Source organism: Dromaius novaehollandiae, chromosome 19 (assembly GCF_036370855.1).
Source record: "Dromaius novaehollandiae isolate bDroNov1 chromosome 19, bDroNov1.hap1, whole genome shotgun sequence".
Taxonomy (NCBI): Eukaryota; Metazoa; Chordata; class Aves; order Casuariiformes; family Dromaiidae; genus Dromaius; species Dromaius novaehollandiae.
This window is the reverse complement of record NC_088116.1, coordinates 9,556,318-9,577,651: the sequence shown is the minus strand read 5'-3', so window position 1 is coordinate 9,577,651 and position 21,334 is coordinate 9,556,318. Positions and strand designations below refer to the sequence as shown.

At 43.8% G+C, this 21,334-nt stretch overlaps 1 protein-coding gene across 4 annotated transcripts in view; it reads right to left on the bottom strand.

The window, feature by feature from the left end:
* The window catches only part of LOC112987339 (SPNS lysolipid transporter 2, sphingosine-1-phosphate), a 144,740-nt gene that overhangs the window by 74,296 nt on the left and 49,110 nt on the right, over positions 1–21,334 (bottom strand). For all 4 annotated transcript variants that reach the window (XR_010392299.1, XR_010392300.1, XM_026107199.2 and 1 more), the window contains exon 3: positions 3,372–3,508. Coding sequence is in view for 2 of the 4 variants with exons in the window: in XM_026107199.2 (XP_025962984.1) it covers positions 3,372–3,508 (137 nt within the window). In the remaining 2 variants the exon portion in view is untranslated. The remainder of the gene's footprint in view (positions 1–3,371; positions 3,509–21,334) is intronic.

The following is a 21,334-nucleotide window of genomic DNA, read 5'->3' as shown; positions in this document are numbered from 1 at the left end:
TTAAATTCATCATGAGCTATTTGCATTCATGAAACCAGGTGTATTTATGGGATTACTCTCTGATATGGTATTTATTTGGGTTTCTCATTTTGGTTTGTTTTGAATGCACTGTACAACCTCATGAACAGAAACAAAAAATTTGGGTGTCTGTTTGACCTCTTGCTGTTTTGCTAGGCATGAAATCGATGCATTGTTATTTTCCCGTAACTACCACCTCCCATATACTCTGCAACTATCCCTTTAATTTTGGACTGATTTTCTTTTTTCCTATGAGAGCCTGTTATTTAGTAGCTACTAGCAGATGAGAGATTCATTCTTCATTTATTCAAGGTTCATTATTTCTCTTAAAAGCCCCAAGATATTTGGAAATAAATAACTAAGGATATTTTAATAAGCGGTTGCAAGCCTTAACGCAATGGTCTAGCAACGACATGTCTGTATGGCATACATATCCAATCTCCTGTTTTATCTGTCAATGTTCAGCCAGTGACACTCTATAATTTTAACCCAATCAGCATGAAATAGCATTTAGACAGTATCTTAGATAAACTGCACGCTATTGTGCTCCAATCTTTTTTTTTTCCCCCGGATCAAAACTCATTCCTCGGAGGTAATTTTTCCTCTCCAGGTTCTTTTCTTGCTATATGGATATTTCTTTGTTGAACTGAAATGTCCTTTTCTGTATGCTTGTTTCCACAGTAAACTATAAATAATCTAGATCTGCACTCAAACTATCGCATTTTGATTATTTTCCTGTAAGTGTCCAAATTTTAGTCAAGAACAAGTATTATCAATGCACTGCAAAAATCCTTTACAAATTAGGCATCTTCAGCATCCACCAGCCCTGCAGCTGCTTTCTGCCTCTGTGAAACTGTCTCCACTTATAGTCCAAATGTAAATGATGTGGCTGCGTACTCTATTAATTACATAGAGATAACATGCACAAGACACTCAAAATTCAGTGAAAGGCAGTCCCTGAAATCTATTTGCTGTTTTTCCTGAACGGCTATTGTTTCTCTCCTACTTCAGTATTTTGTTGTCACCCCATAAAGGAGTTTTCTGCACAAAATCGCTATGGGTTCAGCCTGTGCCGCTTGCTCCTTCTAGCCCTGTGTTTTCACAGGGTATGAGCACTCATCTGCTTACAGTGGCCTCTGCCACTACTGCTTTTATTCAGGCCAAGGTTTTTCATAATTCAGCCCCTAGCCCTCCTCCCTGCCAAACACACATACTGTCTTAAAAGCAAAAAATATTGGGGAGAATATCCAGTGTTTTCTCCTTAACTGGATGTTAGGAGCCAACGACCAGGAAAAATGCCTAGTTAGTCAGTGTATAAACAGAAAATGCTGCACCAGCTTTTTTCTGATTCTTTTCCTCATTAGTATTTCAGGAATTCACCTTGTTCAACATGGCATGTCTCCCCAGTTAGGGATCAGACCTCCAAAAAGAATAGCAAAGCGGCAGGGATACTCTGTGGAGTAATGATTAGGCTTCTGACCTTGTCTAAGTGCTGCAGCCACATGCAGTAGCTGCAGAATTTTCCATAACCTGCTGGGCTTGGTAACAAGAGCTGGGCATGAGCCCTCTGGCTTAATAGGAAAGTTTTATGGTAAAGCTGAAGATCACAGTAAAATCATGACATGGAAGTTTTCTCAGTGTTGGGGAGTTTATGTCCAAGGTTGTAGTTTGGGCTCAGAATTAGTGCTGATGCAAATCCAGGAGGATTTTACCCAAAGTCATGCTGTTTTGATCTTGGCTGCCTTGTGACTTCCAAACAGTTGGGTTTGGAGTTCAAACATGTTCCAGCTTTATAAATATCATTCTCTCTTCCTTTGGCTAAAAATATGCCATTTCCACTCTGAGCTCTGTACACAGATATATATTAATCCTTGAACTACTTCAGCTAATAAGCCAAAAATCCATAAACTAAAAATCTACTCCGACAACATAGCTTACATCAGTCCAGTTTCAGTTCTCGGTGTCTACTCCTCCCATACTTGTAACTATGGGACTTGGTCCATTGCAGAGAGACGAATGCAAACCTGAGCAAGAACGCATATTCCCCACATGAGAAGTGTTCATAAGCAGGTAAGTGTTTCCTTCAAAAAAATGTTTCCACCTTCTTTTGGCTACGATCACTACCGCTTTCAAAGCATGCTATTTAGAGAAACTTAAACACAAAACACTCCTCTCCTCATTTTAGATGGGAGACATTCTTTCTTTGGAAAGGATGCTTCCTGGCCCGTTATAAACCAGAACAATTTACCAGAGTTAAAGGTGTCTACATTTGGCCCTATGCATTTTTCTTTATAAATGCAGCAACAATCAATACAACATGAAAGCAAGACAGACGCGTGACCGCCACTGCCTGCTTTAGGTGGAACCTCTCTTTTATTAGAAACTGTGGCGCATGTGTGAGTGGGAGGGAGCAGGGAGGCGAAGTTTAGGCGCTGGCTGTCATTCCCTAGGCGTGACCACAACGCTGCAATCTCTGGAACGCAGCTGGACGGAAAGGCGGAGGGATGCCCCTGCCTCCCATGGGGAAATCACTCTGACACAGCCAGGAGCTGTGATTTGTCTCTCCAGGAATGTTGCCACCTGCAGTAATTAAACCTTCTCTGTAATATGATTTAAACAAGGAAATATTTTTCCTCAGAAACTGCCAAATCATAGTTTTCTCTGAATTCTCTCTGATGGGCGAGAAGGTGGATGCAATGAGGAGTCCTCAAAATGGGGTAGTGTGGCTGTCCTGAAAGCAGGTGAGGGACGCTACGCACAGCTCGACGAAATTAAGCCAGCCTGATGGCTCCACCACTGGTTCTCCAGACATATTCATCAGCTAGTGTAAGAAGAGCTAAAACTATGCCTGATCTCTACGCTACCAAACACCTTCACTGCCTCGGAGGGAAAGTAAGCAACGCACATATGTAAAACCATTACTGGATGCATTTTGTCATTCCACATACTGTAAGCAGACTTCCTAACTAACTCCAATGGTTTCTGTTACAGTATCAGGAGACAAGAGAACCACTACATAGCCATAGACTTTTTTTTCGATCTTTTTAAAGCCTTTTTAAAGTTTCTTTAGGCTCTCCATCAAAACAAAGCCCTTATATCAACAGGAACTCTTGCTTAGACATGCTTCATTTATTGTTTTTATGAACTTGCATGATCAAAGAATAATAGCTTTCACAGCTAAGAAGAAACAATTACACAGCTCACACTTCACAGAAGCTGAGATAATGCAGCATGCCACAGGTCAAATACCCCCCAGAGGGATACATCCCACTCGAGCACGCTGCGATGGGGAGTAGGGATCCAGAAGGCGTCTGTGCAGGACACCCAGCAAAGTGCCGTTGCAAAGATCTTACCTGTTCAGTGATGAAGGAGCTTGAAAAAGTGACCGCTGACCAAAAGAAGATCCCACAGCTGAGAATTATCTTTCTGTTGAAACGGTCACCGAGGTAACCAAAGATAGGCGCTGCAACCATGAAACTGCAGATGAAAACTGCAAAGAGGAAGGAGAAAGGGAAGAAACATTTAATAAACATCAGGCTAAGAACATGAAAACTAATTTTCTGCAAGCCAAATCCTCTAGAGAGCAGTTCCATTTAATTAGATGTTCTGCAGCCCTGACTTACAAAGTTACTCAGTCTGATAGGCTTTCAGAAGACACAGCTTCCTTAATCAAACAGATTTTTCATTCCCAGAGAAACTTCAGAGCAGTGAACTTGGATTGCATTTGAAAGCCTTAGCCCCTTGGTCTACTGCAAGCTCAAAATCCAGGGATAGGCAAAACTGGGACAGCATAAATTAAGAGCCTCTGCCCAAATGTCCCTGAGAAGGTGAAATGAAGGTTGGAAGGAATTTTAAACAAACAGAAAGCAAGCCATGGGCTCCTTGGTGGCTCTTGCGGCAGAGAGAAATAGGCCACAGGAACTGAAGTACTTTCATCCATAAATTTTAAGGTGAAGTGAGGAAAAATAGTCAATGCTACTATTGTCCTAGTGGCAGCAGCCCTGTAGTTAGACAGAAAACTCCAGTCTCCTTATCAGGTCCCTTCACCAGCACTGAACTTGTATTTAAACCCATCACTGAGTAGCTACTTCACTAAAAGAAACAGTTTTAACCTACAAAATCCTAAGAGGCCAGAGATGTCCTTATCGGACAGACTGCAGACCCACCTTTCCCCTGTGCTTCTGTCTCCCCAAAACCAGAGCATTAACCCAAGGACTTCTGCCGAGCAGGAGGGAGCTCCTGCGGGGATATTCTCTGCAAAGTCTCCTCGACTTCAGACTTCACCTCTCCAGCCCAGCTCAAAACAATCTGACCAGTGACACCACTGAAAACACCTGAAAAAAGGCAAGCGCACTGCGCTCACCATTGATTTGGAGCCTTGACAGAAACTGTCAATCTGTTTATACCTGGCTTTTTTTCTGTCCACATTAGAGATTTGGATGAGAGCAACTACAGTGATCTTACTGCAATTTAGTTATCCCAGTATAACCTCTTTGATTTTCACTGACTTTCCGGGCTCAGCAAACCCAGGAGGATTTTGGTTGGACACTGGAGAGCCTGGAGATCCCTCTTTAGTCACAGAGTTATGACTCATATTAATTATTGGGTGGTTCCTGGAAGGCCAGGTGGGCTTTTGGCATTGATGAACCCTAGCAATCTATTTTTAAGTGTACAAAAGGGAAAAAAAAGAAAAAAAGACATTCCTTTGGGTGCAATGTGTGTACAATATTAAAGTGGTTAAGACACAAATTATGACTTTTTCATGGTGGTACACGATAGCCAAAAAACCTGCAGGTCCTGAACTGGGAAACGACCTGTATGTCTCTTCTTTCTTAATATACTAAGATGTCAAAGCTGCTTCATAAATAATATATATCCATTTGCATCTATGTTTTGCAAGACATACCATTCTGTATATATCAACTTTGCTCTGTGATGTTTATGATAGGAATTGCAGATTTACTCTTTGTAAACATTTACAGTAAAATAAATAAAGAGACAACAAATACAAAAATATTAAGAAACAAAAAGAAGCAAGTGCAACGTTATATCACATATATTTCAATAGTAATGTTGCAGACAATGTTGCTGTTAAGCTAGGGCATAAAACTTACTAATAAATGGAAAGCTCGGTCCCTGTATTTATCCTGAAATCCTAGTGCAAACAAAAGCTGCTGAATACAGCTACTGGCACTTGCACACACACCATTTTGCATCTCCCCCCATTTTACAGAGCGAGGAGCACAGCAGCTTGCCTGAACCCCGCTTTGGCGCTGCCCCCCAGGCAACGCGCCCCGGGGTGAGGCCGCGGGGCTGATGCCTCCTAGGAGGGCACGGCAGTGCGGCAGTGCGGCAGCCCCTTCCCCGCGTGCACGCTGCCTGCGCCGAGCCCCTCCTCGCCGCGCAGAGCCCTCCAGCCCAGGGCTCTGCTCCGGGGCTCCCACCCCCGCTCCACCGGTGCAAGCGATGCCCGGAGCGGCCCCAGAGCCCCGCCGTTCTGCTGTCCCTGGTCCCCCGCGTTTCCGCAGGGCAGCGACTACCTGCGTAGGTGCTCCCTTTCCTGCACAGGGCATTTTGTCATGCCCACCAGCCCCTGCAGCGCAGCCCATCTTCCCGGCTGTGCATCACTGGAACCCTTGATCTACAGTGCGGCTGGCTCTAGCAGACCAGAACTGGATCACAAACCTCGGCTCTGCAGGGGCCTAACTGCGCTGGCCCCCATCCAACAAGGCACTTAAGCACATGCTTGTATTAAGCATTTTGGAGTCATCAACTCCATGATTAAGTGCTTTTCTGAATTAACACCAAAGTGCTCGGCACCTTGCAAAGCTGGTGCAGCAACCTGCCATAGGGATACAAGACTGCTTATGGCGATGGAGAAGCAGAAAAGGACTCGGGCTAGTACCGAACGGCACGCCTATTGCAATCTGACCTTACCCTCAGAAGGACACTGAAATTCATTCATCTCACAATCAGATATTCTGCCATTCTTATGATGTAAAGCGACATAAAGCTAAAGAAAGCTTCTAAAGGGAAAATTAGAAACATCCAAGTCAGCATTCCACCACTGCAAATATCAAATAACCTCATTAATTCAGCTGTGAGACATGGAGGGTATGATCCAAAATTCACATTAATCAGCGGGATTATTAACTTCAATGACCTCTGGATTATAAATGGGAAGTCTAATTTTGGAATTTGGGCAAAAGTAGGCGAAAGGCTCAAGCCTCCTCTTTCCAATAAAACAAACCAAAAAAGATCATCCCGTGCCTCCCTCCTAACGCGCATCCTGCTGTTACTCAGATCCTTTCAGGGAATTTATTTTTGGAAGATTCTCTTCTGAACTAAGCTATGAGCTTTGTCACTAGTAAACAGCTGACTTGACAGCTCCACAAGGTGTAAAACAAAAGGATAACAACCTAATAAATAATAGATAATGGAACAAAGCTGTCATAATAATAAATGCAACTCATACCAGAATATTTATGACCCAAATATGCATCAAAGCATTGATTGACTCAGACAAATGCAGAATATGATGGCTGTGTGATCTGTCAAAAAGGATCTGCCCGTTACAGGCATTTCCCATGAATCAATTTTTGCAATTACTCTTGCAAATGACAGATGCGACTCCTGAACAATAGGCACAGGCTCGACAACAGTAAAAAAGTGACTTTATAAACTTACAACCTAGGATGACTGAACAGACTCAATCAAGGGCATGTTACCAGGTGGGATGGAAACCCAAGTCACTCTAGACCAGGAGCTGAGGTTCTGTGATAAATAAACGTGAAGGAAAGATCTTATCCAGATAACAGAAGGCTGCCGGTGCTTCCAGCTGGGGAGAAAGGTGGTGGAAACAAGACTAGTTTGCAGAGAGAGACGGCAGCAGCACAAGGCAGAAAGAAGGACGCATTGCAGTAGAGAAGCCTCGCGTTTGTGCCAGTCTCCTCTCCTATCTGGCTCCTCTCCTCTCTTCCACAGCCTTTTCTGCTCCTTGTATTCACCCACTCCCCAATTAATACCCAAGTGACACCACAGCAGCCACAGCTGCTGCCTCTGGCCAACCCGCTGCCACAAATCCTTTCTATTAGAGAGGGCTGTGACAGCGGCTGGCATTTCATTTCTCTTCCCAGTCAGCAGCTCCTCTTCCCATTTACATTTAAAGCCCTCTCAGGATATTACCGACTCCTGAAGAGGTACACAGTGCAAGGCAGGGCAGAGTTAGAAATCCACTGGGATTTGCTATCAGCTCCTGAAAAGGTAGGGATCACGTTCGGAGCAGCTGTGGGCAGGTACAGCTATGTCAGTGGCCATTAGGTATGCCACACTAATTTCTCTTAGTAAACGATCTCCGACAGTGCCAGCAAAAGTGGTTCAGTCCCAGCACTGGGTGGAGCCGAGATACATTTCTGCAGAGGCAAATTATCACCTGAGCAAAGGATGAATAAATAGACATGTAATGAATGCCACCCCAGGAGGGAGGTTCTTTTAAGTGCAGGTATTTTCAAAAGGAGATCACATTTGTCTTTACACCTCCCTTTGTGGCTTAGCCGCTAAAACACCGGCTGCAGCGAGGAGTCAGGAAGAGCGTAATTGCCCGAACAGGACGGCTCGGTGTCCATCTCTGCCGCCGGACGCCCGTCCCACCCAGCACAGGTGCACGAGCACCTCAGCAGCCCACGCTGCCCAGCTCCCTCTGCGCACAGCTGGCATTACAAAAGTTGTAGCTTAAAAAAAAAACACACCATAAACTGCTCCCTCTCCTCTCCCCAAAGCATCTTCCCCGGCCTCTGCTGTCGGCTTCATGCACCATGGCCTTCAGGGATTATGGCCAGGGAGCTGCCGTTCAGCCTACGCTTTCCCCCGTTCACAAATAGCGAGCTGTCTGCGTACCCAGCGGAAAAGAGAAACCCCAGACACTGGGAGCAAAGGACATGAGGGGAGAGAGAGAAACCGTAGGCTTTATACTTAACAGCCACAAAATCCTCCTGGAACGAGACTGGGTGGCTGTTGTTCTTCTCTCCTTTCCCTCCAAACACAAGTTTACCAGTCTGATCCTGCAACTGCGCCCTGTACCAGCACTGAGAGGCGGCCGTAAGCTTTGCGCCCCCGGTTCCCGAGCCGCTGCTGCCTCTGTCTCCCCTGCTCTTTTCTTTCCCGGACGGATCGACCTCGCATCTCGGAGAGGGACCACTCCTGCCACCGAGCACCCCGGTACGCCCGGGAGGGAAGAGACACATGGGCGCAGGGGCTGCGTTTCCTCTGTTACTAGAAGGCTGAGAAGGCTCATAGGCACCGCCAAGAAAAGATCTTTTCTTTTAGTTTTGACTTCAACCACACACGGTTTATTTTTTCCTAGCAGGAATAATGTTAGAAAGGTCCAGGCTCAGGCAAAAATAGCTCATTTGCACGCTCTCTCTCGCTGCAGGGATGCTCCACATGAAAATATAGTGGCTATCTTTGAGCTCTGAGTCAGCACGAAACCATATATACGCTTGCAATTGAGTGCTGACAACGTGTTTGGCTCTGTGGAAGGCAAACCCAGACGGCCCCTGCCTCCAGGGACTGGCAGTCCACTGAGACGCAGCAAATAACTCCGTGCTGTGAGGTTGCTAACATTTTCCCCATAACAAATTTCCAAACAATGAGAACACCTGAACGCCCGGCTCGCTCCGGCTGGAATAATTTACGGGTGTGTACAAACACCGTCCTGCTCTTTCTGCAGGAGGCACGGCCCTGCCGGGATTTATTCTGGCCACTTCTCCTCCAGGGACTTTTGCTCATGAATGCACTTGTTGCTCAGGCTGCTCCTGGTATCAGCTGCTGTCACCTGCAACGGTCAGTAAAGGCTCTCACAACAGCACAACCAGCCACGCTGTCTCAAAGACATGTTTTTCAAGTGCCTTTTTTATTATTTGCAGTAGAGCTCTATGCTCTAGCGACATTACTCAGCACGTACACAGCACATTTCATCACAGCGAGGCTTGGGATGATTTACAAAGGAAGTTACCTGTCATTAGTTTCTACTTTAGGGGTGAGAAAATTAAAACGCAGGAAGGAGAGTGACCTGCCCAAGATGTACTGCAGAACCCACGTGAGGCTTCCAGCCTCAGCCGTGTCCTCTTTATGGGACCATACGTATGCTAAAGGTATTTTTACAGGTCTACAATCATAATTAAGAGCAAAATTTTTCTTGTAGCACCATAGAAGCAGGAACAGAGATCCTTTGGTGCATTGAACCTGAGGATTCAGCCACAACATGGTCATGTGAACATGGCAAAAGTGACCTCTAACTACAGGGCAATCTAATGCTCTGTGAAATCTCTGCAAGATGACTGAAAACATTGACCTTTTGATGGAGGATGAATTCTTCCAACACAATTGCTCGCCCAAAATTTCAGCCTTCGATTCAGCATTATCACAAACTGCACTATAGGTACACGGTTACACCAGTCTCTCCATGGATTTTGTTTTACCTCCCTTCCAAGGCAACAGCCAGATCACGTTACTGCATTTTGCCAAGTGAAAAACACAAGATCGCTGGGTTCCAGGCTACCAGGCAGACTAGAAGTTTCTGACAAGTATAAGGAGCTTTGAAACGGCACCATATGTCACGCAAACCTGTCATCTACTCACAGCATCAAACACAGCAGCGCTTTAAGAAAAAGGCCCAAGAACACAGCAAATCAATTGGATTGAGGTAAACAAATGTTTGGTTTGGGCTGCAATGCCCAAATTTTGACCATGGCTGAAATGCTCTCCCAGAACAGAACACAAGACAAGATCCAACAGAGAATTTCACAAATGCCTCACTCTTGCGTGCTCGTGTCCTTAGCAAATTAATGAGAACAAGAGCAGCGCTTTGCAAGGCGTGAACCTGGTTACGCACAGTGATTGCATCTCCCTAGTCTCTCCCTGGCAGGACACTCCACGTTGGGTCCTCTCCCTGCAGATGCCACTCATCCAAGTTCCAGTATATCCTGTCCTCTCCGCAGGGAGCATATTGCACCACAAAGTGCCAGTTTTTCCTTAGAATAAACTATATAAAATATAAGCAGCATGTTTAGGATGAATATATACACACGCACAGTTGACATACACATTTACATTGAGAAGGCTGCTGTACGATGCCGCTTGACTTCATTTGCTGTGACGGGGTCAGACAGATGTCACAGCCTAGTTACAAAAGCAAACTTATGGAGACAGACAAGGCCTGAAAACACAGTTTTCCTGGCAAGTTCACGGCTGACTCAACATCACACAGGGAAGAACTGAATACTGATAATTCCAGCCCTTTTCCTCACTGCGGAAAATAGCTTCTTCCAAGAGTTAGTTCCTATATTCCCAGCAAAGGATATCCTGAAAACTTGCTTTGTTCACCTTAGCCAACAAGAATAATTGCTTCGGAGGGAATTGCTGGGAAATCCACTCCTTGGAAACTGAAAGCCAGATAAAAACAGACAGAAATCTAGTTCAATAACACACTAATACCACCAGGGCTTTGAGAGAAACTGTCCTGGGCAAAGAGTAACCAGTGTCAAGTTGTCAAAGATACATAACTACTTTCAAAATTGCCGTACATAGTGCAGTATACCACTGATTCATACAGTGCTAATGCGCGATGTTACGGATTTGAGGGATATTTCATTCACTCCGTATGGCATTGTTACACAGGGCTGCAGAAATACTCCTCTTCAGCCCCCAAAGCCTAGGCAAGAGCTAAAAGAAATAGTTCTTTTAAAAGTTAAGCCCCAAAAGGGAAATAACGCTTACACGAGTACTGTTGGCCACTGACCGGCAAAGACTAGAGTCCAGTGGCCGTGGTCTGCAGTTTCTTACCGAGCTGGGTTTACAAAGGCTTACAGACAAAATCCTTTAGTCGCAAATCAAAATATAAAACATTCACCCAACAAATTCATCTGCAAGCACTGGTGCAAATCTAGTAGTGGAAGTAAAACCATGGCTATAAGACATGAACTACCATCGTTCTGGTCTTCCAAAGAGCCCATATTGAGAGCAGTTCACAAGATAAAGAGTTTGGTCACTACCAGTAAGAGGTGGTTATAACCAGTGAGCTGTCAGCTGGGGGCTCTGATGGTTATTGCAAGTGCAGGGTTGAGACAGGCGTATGCCTGCAGCTGGCCAAGTGTTACTGCTCAGGACCAGAAGACAGAGAGAGACCAAAAGGGAGATCTAGCAGAAACAACCAGGTACAAAGTACTGGAAAGTGCTAGAACCCTGCTACAACGTACGCAGCCTCCCAAGTAAGCTTAAAGCAAAGACAACGACTCCAGCTTAATTTCCATAGGCCTAACCTATGGAAGGTTAAGCCTATCTTTATGGTCCTTACCTCTATGGTGCACAGCATATTAATACTCCTTAAAACAACTAGTAATGGCACTCTTCTTGCTTAGACCTTGCAAATACTTCTATAACATTTTAAGCAAAGTTTGAAATCAGTCTTGGTTTCCTAATTCAAGCAATCAGTATTTCGGAGGCAAGAAGAAAAACGGCTTTGAATTAGAAGCTCAGATCTAAAACAGCGCTCACATTTTTCATTTCTCTCTGGATTCATTTCCAACATGATGTCAACAACTATTTTCCACATCTACTGAGGACCAATTCTATCACGCTGTACTTCAAAAATTTCATCTAAGTATACAATGAAAAAATTAGCAATTTACTGCACTATTTGGTCTCTCTGGATGTCCAGCAAATTTACTTGGTGAAGAAGCAAATCTGCTGCTAGATTAAATTTAGAACAGTTCTATATAAGCAAAGTAATCTAAAAAGAAAGGAGGAAAAACCCAAACCCACCTTCTGCTTTTCACTTTGGGAATCACAGTGACTACATTAACATTGTTTTAAGGGACTTGGGCAACCTGAACATCAATAACCCACATACTGTGGTACTGGAGATGTGCTTCGTGTTACAATGCTGCAGGTAGCAATCGAAAGGAAGAGTTCTGGTGTGCTGCTGGCAGTCCACCACCTCCTTTCAGCCTTCGCTGGCACTTGCCTGACCCCCACAGTGGGCTGGTTCTGGGATACCAGCAGAAAACTAACTTTTGCCACAAAAAAGGAATTGTCTTTGTTGGCAGCTTTTTTTTCCTGTGGCCACACAGTGTACTTGATCAGGAGATTAAAACTTACACAGAAGAATATGTGAGGAGGAGCAGACGTCATCCTTCTCCATCAATTAAAAAAATATGTTCCCATCTGGGTTACTTCCACAGTCTGCATCATTACATGGTGGTCTAAAAGAGGAGGCAGGAACAGGAGGCTGTGGCAAAAGCTGCCTTGGTGGCAGTGCCATACTAAATGTATGCAAAACTATGGCCTGAGACAGCTTTGGACCACTGACACTAACATAGGCAGAACCAGAACATGAGCTTGTCCGCCAGTGTTTAAACTCTGCTTTTGCATTTCTTTCAGTTTGGACAATGGATGACTGAATAAGTCAGATCCACTTTTGCTTTACAGCCACTTCCACTTTGAGTTGTACTTCCGCAAAATGCTTTTTATGTAGTTTGATTTAGACTCCTGGCCAATGTCAATGGAAAAGCTCCCACTTGAATCAGTGGACATTAGAGCTGAGTTTTTTGTTTAGATATAAGCGTTTATGAAGCCCCAGTGACAGCCGAGATCACAACCTCTCTACCAGTGAACACGTTTTAGTACTTGTAGGTTTGCTGCATCCCTATAACATAAAAGGTTATTACTGGAAAAAGTACATAGAAGGACAACAAGAACTGTCAAAAGGACAGAGCAGGTCCTTTTACAAGAAAATATTAAGAGATGACTGATGGGGGATATAGAAGAGACCAAACACCATGTGTAGAATGGAAAAAGGGCGTACCAATCCCCTCCTCTTTCAGAAGACTGACCAGGTGGCACCAAATAAGATTGGCTGCTGTGAAATTCAAATCAAAAGATTTTTGAGAGACATTTCATGCACAAAACTTAACTAAACATTGGAACTTTTATCACGGGAGCTTATTGGAGCTCAAAGTCTACGTTATTTCAAAACAGGACTGGACAAAGTCTTGGAAGAATACTAATTTGAGGACTATTAAAGATAACTCCTCTGTACCAGAAAGACCTCAGCTATCCAGTTTAGAGGGTATACAGGGGAATTATCACCATAATCTTATATATACTATTGATCACAACCAGAAACAGGATAACTTACTAAAAGGACCTTTGGTCTGCACTGGTACACCTATTTCCATGTTACTTTTAATAAAAAAACTAGGAAGACAAAATTGTATCTGCTTTATCTCCACCAGCTTGACTAGCTAGTGGCTTATTAGTCTGTTACCGAATTGCAGCTGGAATAATTTCTAAATGCTGGAATGTGGTTGACCAAGTTACATTTCTAAAACTACAAGGGTCTTTTGTCCTCGTACCTGCACACTCACAGGGTAACGTAATGACGTACCTACTCAGGCAACGGGAGCTTTATTCTCTTGCAATTTCTTCTCCGTTTGACTGAACTGACTGATGGTTTGAGAAATCTGCAGAGTGGAACAAAAGAGGGCCTCACCCCTTCCTGACTGCAGCCTCAGAGCCCAAACAATGTGGGACATGGGTTTGTTTGCTGTTGTGCAGTTAGTTTCAGGAAAACCTCACTGACTTGGCTAGCCAGTTAGGATGGATTTGTATTCATCCTGGTCAATCCTGAATTAGACATAAGATCCTCGAGGTATGGAGGTTGGTCAAAAGTTTTGCAGCACTGCAATATCGTGTGTGACACTTCTACAAGATTGGTTTTGCCTCAACATGACTACAGTAGATGCAAGAGAATCTTAACTGCTATTACAGAAACAGGCAGGAATCTCTCCTAGCAGTTGTGTTGAAGTCCACATCTGAAAGAAGAGTAGTTTTGCATTTCCTTTGTGCACAGTCTTTCAGGGCATTCTGCGCACATCCCATCCAACTGAGAGCTTCATTCACAAATTAAACTCCAGCAGGGAAGAGGGCTGCTTTCATTAGCAGAGTAGCCAGGAGGATGGAGTACTCCACCCAGGGTTCAGGGCTAGGGAAAGGTGTCCTGAGAAAAGCATTTAAATAACCGCAAAAATGAAGGATCTGTTCTCCTCCCTTCCTCTACCTGCAATCTTTATTGTTGCATTGCAGCTGCGATACCAGGCACACACCACAACTGTATTCACAGAAGCCTTAGCAAACAAAGGCCAGATTTTTTGAAAGGACTAGTAAACGCTGGATGCCCTGTTCAGACCCCACAGAAGGGCTTCAGCACCTGTGTCCATTAACGGTCTCGAATCAGGCAGCCAGAACTAAAATAACCATCAGTCACTAGTCATGGGCAGTTCTGGCCCAAAAATGGGCCAGGGGTTTTGCTGGGGGGTGGGGGGAGGAAGGAAGGATGAAGAAGAAAGCAAAAAGGCTGCTGTCATTTGCAGAGAGCCATATGAGGCTTTTCTTAGGCAGTGGATGTTTTGAAAACTGCTGTCCAGATGCCCCTGGACTCATTTGATAGAAGATGATCCCTCAAACTTGGATTGCTTTTAGCAGGAACAGATACAGTCACCACATCTGCAAGCTACACACGCCAGATACAACACTAGAGCAGGGACGAAACCCCCCAAACCAACCAAAAACCAATATCCAGCATGTGGGGGAGAACAAGAAGGAACAGCAAATCGGTTCCAGGGCTTGGATGAGAAAAGGCCCACAGAGATGCTTCCAAGATGAGTTGCAATGTAGCCAGGTCCAGAACAATCCCAACCAGAGTTTAGACAGGACTCATTCCCAGTAGGGAAGACAGTTTTTTAGTTCTCCCAGCCTGTGGTTTCATAATCACTTTAAGATGCTGAAAGGAGCGGTCTGAACTTTTCCTTCATCTGAGGCTTTCCCTTGTGCCAGTACTAGAGCTTGTGTGGCCACGTGGACAGCAAAATCAGGGAATTGTTGTGGACTGGAAACTAACTCCGTTCCTTTTCTGGTGAGTTCCCTTATCCAAGTCACCACACAGCAGGGCAAGTCCTAGGAGGACAGTAAAAACACGTGGCCAGAAGCGAGTTTCCATATAGCAGGAACAGATATGTGTACCTTTGCCCACCAAAGCCTTTTTGACCACAAGCGTGCACTTGAACACACCAAGAAATGACAGCCTAAAGCTCCTGAGATAATGCAGAATAATCTAAATCCCTTGATCCCCCAAATCTGCATTGAGTACCATGAACTAAATTTACCTAGCAACAGAATACTTCAAATCATTTTTTTTCTTATTGGAATAATACATCATTTGGGCCTGGTACAAAGAGAAACAACCTTCCTTGTTTCCAGTTTGAGATGGAGGAGGAATGCTGTCTTCTTTCTAAAATCAGGTTTACCAACCCTCTTTACCACTCGATCACTAATCTTGCATCCCCTCAAAAACACTTCAATCTCAAATCATATACTAGTATGCAATAGGAGTTACTCTGTTTCAGAGAAGAGATCCATCCCAAAGCCTGCTTCCTGCAGCAATGAGAAAACAGGAGAAAGAGAAGACACACTGGAAATACTGTGCATTACACATAAATTCTTTGCTACATCTCATTTACCAACAGCAGCAGCTTCCGAAGAAAAACAGTACAACAGGAAGTGCTTCCCCTCCTTTTCATAGTGGAATCAAGAGCTTCTCATGCTTGGTGCTCATGGAAACTTGCTGCAAGAAATGTGCATCAGATATATTCTTATCCCAGAGCTTTCGTCAGACTTCAGGTTTGCTTTGGTTTGTTTTTAAAAGGAAATTCACAAATAAATGACTATTCCACAGCAGGAATTAACCTCTAAATATGAGCTCCTAGTAGCTGCTGGTTGTATTTACAAAGCTGGAGAAACCCTGCAGTGACCAAGCATGTTCTTCATAAACATGCCGTATGAGCAACGAGGGCACAGTCTGGCGAACTCAACTGCTGTTCCATTATAGGGAAAGGGATTCGGAGAAGGCTGGTGTGTAGCTGCTGGTTTTGCTGATAGTCTCAGCCAGGTCAGAAAGAGCCCCTCAGCCATCACCTTCCACCAAGGCAGCGAGCTCAGAGGGTTCAAGCTGTGAGTCCTGAGGGCAATGCCAGTGGCATCCGAGGAGATGCTGAGAGTGACAAGAGTGAGCTACATCAAAGCCCTGCAAATCCACACTGCACTGCTTTGGGAACGTGGGGAGGACACAGGTCTCTGCTGACATTCTCCCCAGGCAGCAAGTGGGACTGATTGATTTTTTATTTTTATTATTATAGTTCTTTAGGGAGCTGTTGTACCATCTATTGCAGGTTTGGTAAAACACATGCTCCCTCTTTTGAGGGGAAAATGGCCATACTCTCATTTTAATTATGCAACCAACACAGCAGTGACAGCCTCATTACAGACGTTTTCTACTCTGGCCAGGAGAGAGGTATGAAATGAGACTTTGCTCAGGCTTTTGAGGTAGCTGGGCCACGTAACTCACAGAACCGTCTATCACAGCCTCCACCAAAGTTGTCCCACTGCGAGTCAAAACCAAAAAACTGTCTGCAAATTACACAGTCTAGAATTGCTCGAGAAAGAATAGCATGTAAACACCTGGCAAACGGACAGGAAATGCTTTGGGGTTAAATAAGTGCTCTCCAGTGTTATCCCCAAAGCGCAGGAGCAGGGCCCAGCGTCTGAAGGACAAGGAATCACATTTGCAAAGTGCATTAGCACATGTGCAAATAAAAGCATGTCGGGGTTTGAAAGCAAGCTCCTTTCACACCGTTCTTTTGCAAAACTGTTATCTTTCCAATCCAAGACATACACCTTGAAGAGTGCTCTTAGTAGGTCAGGAAAACTGTGTTTTTAAAACCAAGAAAATCACACTGAGAAAGCAAGCAATCTGTAGGGGAAAAAATGCTTTTTTCCCTGCGTATACTCAGCAAGTACAATCTATAGAGATGAACTGATTCATCTCTATAGATTGCAGCCAACTTCCTTCAGGAAGGTGAATTCAAATCCTCCTGAACTTCTAAACAGAGTAACCTCACCCTGGTCTTATGCTGTCTGCCTCTAGTTATCTGGAGGAAGGCAAACATTTATCAGATTAAAATGAATTTTAAGGAATGAAAATGTATTATGCCTTACCACAAGAGCTTCAAGAGGATATGTGAAACATCTGATTTTTATTCACTTCCTAGCTCTAAGACATACCCACATAGGGTATTGCTCTTAAAATCCTGCTGTCTGCAACTTTATTCTAATTCACTTTTTTTAAGAATATAAATAACTGTGGAATGAGAATATGCCATAATTCACAGAAGATGTGGATGTAAAAGAAATTGTATGTAATTGCTTTTGTTTGATGCTAATCCAAAGACCTGGGATTGTCTCACTTTCCTCAAAGGTTTTCCTCCAAATTACCTCCTTCCCAGGGATCTTAGTGCTTGGTATAGGTGAGAGATTCACATTTATTTGTGGAAGCAGTACATAAATTTCTCAACTCTGCCCATCAAACTCTTGCTTTTAAAAAGCTGCATGCTGGTCACAGAGGGAATTTCAATATTTTGTCCTGCTTGACTCTCTGCCTTCTTCTGAGATGACCATCAAATACAACAGTGTCTGTTGCAATGACAGCTCGTACTTTATAAGCTACCACCCATTTGAGACTTGACCAAAACCACATTTATTTTACAGAGGAACTGTCTGTAATGCTGGCTGTGTTTCAACTGAAAGCAGCAACACAGAAGGAGAGAAAAGCATTTCTCTCCAGAATCTCCCAGTTTCTCCTTAACAGCAGTGTCTATCTTTCTGCCTAAGGCACTGGCAAGGTATAAAGAATAGCAAATCCCCCAATAAAACATCTTTCATGTAACCTCAGGAGACTGCTTCATAAGAACACAAGAACAATGGCAGCAGATCAGAAAACTGTGTGGTCTCGTATCCTGCCTGTGACAGTGGCAGCAGTCAGATCCTTCCAAGGAAAGCACAAAATATTCCTACACGAGCTGCTGAGTTGCTCAGAGGCTGGCTTAAGCCCTCATGCTTTAGGATTTATCTCCCTCCCAAGAACTCCTTTAGACTATTACTATAATGTGTTATCCACATAAAGATCTGGTCTTCTTTAAAGCTCTGGCTAAGCTCCTGGCCCTGACAACACCGCTTGTGGCATTCAGTTCTACGGACTAACTGTTCACTAAACTCCTTTGGGAAGTTTTCAGAGTGCTCCCTTACACTAAACTCGCTCGTACGGATTGTTTCTGTATTATGAGGAACACATAAGAGAAACACACAACCTACCTTTATAAATCATTCTTCATTTTATGTGCCTTTAGCATTAGCCCCCTTATTTTTAAGAATGATCAAATTAATAATATAGATTATCTTTAAAACTGTTCCTGTAAGAAAGGAAGTGACTGGGTTATGGGTGTGCATGTGAAGACAAAATGTGAGTATACACAGGAGCAGGGGCTGGCGAGCCAAACGGAGCTAGACACATTGGTCAAGAGTGTCTTGTGTGCAAATGAAGTTGCTGTCTAGTTTCAGTATGAGTCACGAATTCTCCAAAAGGCAAGGAAGAAACCATTTGTGCTCTTACTTATCCTGTATCTTGAGCTAATTCTTATTTATTTTAATTCCCCAAACACTATACACTAGGACTTACACAGCCCCAGAAATGCTATGTGTAGACAGAAGGAATTCAACAATAGTTGCAATGGCCAGGAAATAAAATGGTGAACCATTAACCTAGATAGATCTACAGTATAAGCTGGGATCAGGGAAGAGTCTGGATACACCATGCAGCAAGTTAAAACCTTTGGCCAAAACCAAAGCTCTAGACTCTCAGCAGTTACCACATTGCTTTTTCTTCCTGTTAAAGTATATCAGGTAACTCCACCTTTGCTTTGCTTAGGGGTTTCTAAGCCATCAGCTCTCTTGGTGTGGACTCTACTAGAGACAGACTTTCTGGGTGTTAATCACCAAAACCCATGCTCCTAGCAAGATACATGTGTGAGCAACAGAACTTAGGAACATGATCTTGTGATATCCAAAATATCCTCAACTGCCATCGCTTTGCATGTCCAGCAGGCTTTGGAGGGAGTCACCATCACTGTTTAGGAAGAAGTGGTCTGGGCATAGGCTGAGGGTCGTAAATATTTCCTATTTCACATGCAATTCCATTCTTAGAGGATGCCCACCAGTAATTAAACAACACTCTGCCAGGGGACATAGCCATGGGCTTATTCATTTACTTTTTCAAATGCCAGCAACATTTCAATAGGCTTTTGTACCACAAAGCAAATACAAACAAACATTGCCATTGACTGCAATTTGCAATTACACATTGACCAGTAGGACAAGAGAGCTGAACAAACAGCAAGGCACACAAACACCTACAGTGACAAGCAGTCTTCATCCTACAATGAAGAGGGATCACAGAGCATGTAAGGAAACCTCTCGCACAATTGTAAGAGGCTATTGCTAGTCCACAGAAATTATTCACTGATTCAATTTTGCTGCCAGTATTTAGAAATGCTCTTGCCTCTTGTTGTTATAAATGGCAATTCAGACAAAGAACAAGTGTTTCTCAGTGGCTGGGTGGCCTTCAGAAAGGAATAAATTCATTTAAGGTAACTGTTAAAATACTGGTGTATCTCTATGTTTAATTTGCCATTGTTTGTTAATGGAAAAGAATCGTAATTACGCTGGAGCCTGAATGGCTCTGTCTGCTTTACAATTGTTATTTCTAAGACTGAACTTCCCAAGTATCATCCCTGACTTGCAAAAACACTTTACCTAATACCAAGCTCTGCTGCAGTTCCAGGAGTGAGGTTTGCAACTCAGATGCATTTCTAGGTAAAAGGACATGACCTCTCTACAAGATCCCAGGGCTAACAGTAGTTTCGATAGCCATAGCGTGTCACTGAACCTCTGTGTTAAATAATGCCTGCTTTTAAATCTACTCTGAGTACTACCTTTTGGTTGAATGAGTACTACTGGAAAAACATATGTTGAAATGAATACTGCAACGCGCAAGGTTTGCAAATGCAATGCCTTCATGCATCATCAATTACATTAATGTAAAAAAAAGAAAGAACAATGTTTGGTGAATCCTGGGATTGGTAGCACATTAAAAAAAAAAAAAAATCAATCAGGTCTAAATATGTAAAAGGTGAGACGGATGACTCAGGGGCCCATCTGAATTCAGGTTGTGTTCACTGTCTATCCCATTCTGTTCCGTAGAGAATGCACCAGCATAATATCCCAAGACGCCAGCTGAGCTGCCTTATTAGCAGTGTTGTGCAGCCAAGCACTGAACCTTGGGGGAAAACACATCACGGTGTTGCCAGCAGTTTATTTGTCTGGTGATTAGACAAAAGGCTCTAGTTTCTCAACTATGAACACATCAAAAAAGTTCAATAAGAACAAACAGAAAAAAATAACGCGTCTTTAATACAAGATGCAAACATTTTCTCAGCACAGTATGTCATATATAGTATCGCCCGAGCCATTGGAAGGGTATAACATTAGCAGCTGGTAGAAATATCTCACTGGGGAGCTCTTAGTGAAAATTCAACACTCACTGTATAATATCCTGTGTCATCACCTCTGCTGCCATAAAACGTCCTCAGTGGTAACGAGGGAAGCTTTGGACAACCTGTTTTTTGGGAAAATCTGTTCTCTCTCTTCCTATTTTTTGAGACTTTCTCTTTTAATATTTGCTCGTTCTCTTGTCACCCTTCCCCCTTCACATTTTGTATCAAATTTGCTGATAATTTGCCCTTCTATTACATCCATGGCTTTCAAAGCACTTAGCATGCACCATGTTTGCTATGTTAGCCAAAGAGATGGAAGTAAGTGAAGGCTCTGAGAGGAAAAAACAGAAACAAACCCACCGGCATCTCCAGACCGGTGGTGCCAGGTGAAGCAGGCAGGGGACTGGAACAGACTTGCCCCTCTGCAGGGCACAAAGACCATCACGGGTTAAACACACATCGGTGCGTTTAGCCTCACTGCCCTTAGGAAGAACTGGAAGGTCCTGTTTCCAAAGCACACTGGACTCTGTGCTGCGGGTCACACACCCAAACTTGAACGCCGCTTATGAGCAACAGATTTTGAACACTAATGACCCCCTGCACCCAGAACTGGGCCAACGCAAGAGCCAGGGCAGAGCACCAGGGCGCTACGCACAGAGGACCAAAAGCTGCGATTCTCACAAACCAACGGCAGCCAAGTGAACTCCTCACCCTAAATGGCCCTACTGTATTATTTATATCAATTGGCCACATGGGCTTTCCCATTAAAGGAGCACCCGCTTAACTAAACTTCAGGTGATGTACACAAAGGTACAGAC